The sequence below is a fragment of the Panicum hallii genome, chromosome 2 (genome assembly GCF_002211085.1).
Source record: "Panicum hallii strain FIL2 chromosome 2, PHallii_v3.1, whole genome shotgun sequence".
Taxonomy (NCBI): Eukaryota; Viridiplantae; Streptophyta; class Magnoliopsida; order Poales; family Poaceae; genus Panicum; species Panicum hallii.
The window spans coordinates 42,713,234-42,716,301 of NC_038043.1; the positions used below are offsets into that span (position 1 = coordinate 42,713,234).

At 50.4% G+C, this 3,068-nt stretch overlaps 1 protein-coding gene across 1 annotated transcript; it reads right to left on the minus strand.

Moving 5' to 3' along the window:
* Window positions 1-215: 215 nt before the first annotated feature.
* On the minus strand, window positions 216-1,131 carry LOC112882216. The gene is made up of 2 exons (XM_025947213.1): window positions 973-1,131; window positions 216-850 (listed from the first exon to the last, which is right to left on the minus strand). The coding sequence occupies exons 1-2, from the start codon at window positions 1,037-1,039 to the stop codon at window positions 663-665; spliced, it is 255 nt and encodes an 84-aa protein (XP_025802998.1). The 5' UTR covers window positions 1,040-1,131; the 3' UTR covers window positions 216-662.
* Between the last annotated feature and the right edge of the window lie 1,937 nt (window positions 1,132-3,068).

The following is a 3,068-nucleotide window of genomic DNA, read 5'->3' on the forward strand; positions in this document are numbered from 1 at the left end:
TGATACATATGCTTTGTTTGTCACATAAGTCAGCACTGACACCACCAATCTTAATTGTAGCCACGCTCACAATGACGATTCCTCTGCATTTTTTTTAACTATCTCCCTAATTGTTTCCCAAGGAATATTCATCGTGCAGAGCCGATCATTCACTCAGACGCCAAACTTGAGCTCAGTTCACATGCACAGAAAGAACACAGAGTGGAGGAGGACAGTAGAGATCACTGGCGCATTATTGCCAACGAATTTTATTCCACGAGAGCATTCATCCACCGATCGTGTACAGAGGGGATATAGATGGATTCGTACAAAATTCATCAAGTCGCCATGCGTACGTCCAAACTCCCCGAACAAAACAAACACAGACGAACAAGGTGGTCACTGATCAGGACGAACGAAAATGAAACGATTTGCGTTGACATCTCACCCGATACACATCGCTCTAGACCCACTATTCCACTAACAACAACTCAAATTCCAATCAACCAAGCACAGCAATCCTACGCGCTTGCGCTCCACGGGCGCCAACAAGGGAGAAGAGCAGCAGCTTACTCCGATGATCCCCTCCCCTTCCAGTCTTCCACGACGCGCTCCAAAATATATGTGTGTGTGGAAATATATACGTAGGTACTACGCCGCCGGCCGGCCGGCCGGTCGGTCGGTCAGTGCGTCGGCGGGGAGGAGGGGTCCGGCGTCGGGACCATGCCGCCGCGGGTGTTGGTGTTGGCCGTCGGCGGCCCGTAGTCCATCATCGTGTACGCCATCTCCTCCGGCAGAAGCCGCCCGCGGAGGGCCCGCCCGTCGCGCGGCGCCGCCCGCATAACCTGCACCTTCCGCGCCTCCACCAGCCCTGCACTCGATCACCCGCCGCGAAAATACGCCACTCTCGATCCATCAATCCATAACACGCACCAACTGAGACGAATCGGAACGAGCAGAGCGAGACAGGCCGGCCGCGTCGGCCTTAATTACCTTGCGAGAAGGAGAGCGCGAGGAGGGCCGCGACCAGGAGGAGAGCGAGAAGCCTCTGCTTGGCCATGGCGGCGAGAGGAGGAAAACAGGGACTGGGGGGTGGTAGGATCAAGGAGGACGAAGGGTGGGGTGGGATCCGTGGGCTTTAAATGAGGCTTTCGGAGGCTTCGAAACTGCCGAGGCGCTTGAGTACGCCGCCCGGGGCCACCCGCCTAATTTAACGTGCCACCCCCACCGCCACCGAGGCTGACGGATGGGGCCCACCTGCCCAACTCTGGTCCCTCGCTCTCGTCGTTCCCGGGGATGGAAACGAAAGGGAGGGGCGGGCGCCGTCATGATGGTTGACGGGTTTGGGGTGCAGGAGATTTGGATTGGATTCGCATCACTCTTTATTTTAGTTTACAGGTCTGACCAGAAGTTGAAATTAGTTTTATTCCCCCTAAGCTATTAGTACTTTTAATCAGTTAAGCTCATGGTGTCTTAAGGTTTATTTGGCATGATTTGGTTTCTTCCATAACGGCTCAAGCTCAGATGACTTTTACAATGACGATATGGGTAGTTTTAAGGGATATAAATGCGCGGGGGGGGGGGGGGGGGGGGGACGCGGGCGAGAGAGAAGGCAATGAAACTAATAAAAATTATTTTAAGAAATTATGGTGACATTGGACTTCCCTCAAAGCTAATGCAATCTGGTAATGAAGTGCGTGACCATGGTGACCTTTTTAGCAAGGGTGAACAGTGTCTTCTCGCCAACTTTCAGGCCAACGAGGGGGATCCGCGCAGTGGGGGGGGGGGAGATTTTTCGTTACCTGTTCTTGCTGTGTTCGGAGGAAGACGAGAGGCCCTCAGTACATTTCACGTGGAGTTCGGATTAGTTTACTTTCCTATAGATTTCGCACCTCCTTTTTGCTGATGATTGCATGGTTTTTACTCAAGAACCTAGGCAGGGTGCGGAGAAAATTGCAGAGATTCTTGATCTATATAATAGAGGTTCATGGCAGCTAGTGACAAAAGTCAGCTGTCTTTTCAGTGAGAATTGTGATGATGTGTGGAAGCATGAAGTTTATTAAGTTGCATACACTAACCAATTCAACCTAAAAGGTTAACTGATGGGAAGAGAAGGACACTTCACTTATACTTCAACACCCCCTCTCACGTGCAGGCTCCGCTAGGCCTCAAACGTGGAAATAGAAGTCGGCTGCAATTATTTTATTTAATCGCGCATGTCAGGATTCGAACTCGAGACCTCTGGCTTTGATACCATATTGAGTTGCATGCACCAACCAATTCAACCCAAAAGCTTAAACTGATGGGAAGAGGAGAGCAATTCACTTATACTTCAACAAAGTTCACGAAGCATTGCAAATTTCCACTGAAGCGTTGGCGGATAAATATCCGGGATTACCAACAGCGGTTGGGCGAGTTGTTGACGACACATTCAATTATGTCCCGAACCGTATAAGGAACTTTGTGAATGGTTGGGGGAAAGCTTTCTGAGCTGTGCAGGGAGGGAGGTGCTGATCAAAGCAAATGCCCAATCAGTGCCTACTTATCCAATGAGTTGTTTTAGGCTTCCTGCTAATGTTTGTCAGAAGATGCGGACTTATATCTCAAATTATTGGTGGGGAAGTTCGGTAGATAATCACAAGATCCATTGGCAGAAGTGGACCAAGTTGTCACGGTCAAAGGCTGATGGTGGAATGGGATTTTGAGATATGACACTTTTCAAAAAGGCAATGCTTGGGAAACAAGGGTGGCGGCTCATGGCTCGACCTGATTCTCTTTGTGCTAGGGTGATCAGGGGCAAATACTACCCGAATGGTGAGTTCATGACAGCGACCAGGAAGAGGAAAAGCTCGGAGACATGGAGAGCGATGTTGTATGGGAGAGAAGCGTTGAAGAAAGGCCTGATCAAGCGAATTGGATTCTTTTAAGCCGACAGTTAGGATGGATTCGGCACGGATCGAGCGCGTCCACGAACTCTTTGTGCCAGGTACAAGGGATTGGGACGAACAGCTGGTCCGATCCTCCTCCATTTACTGGGATGCATTGGAAATACTGATGATTAAGCCAGGCGTCAGGCCACAAGAGGATGT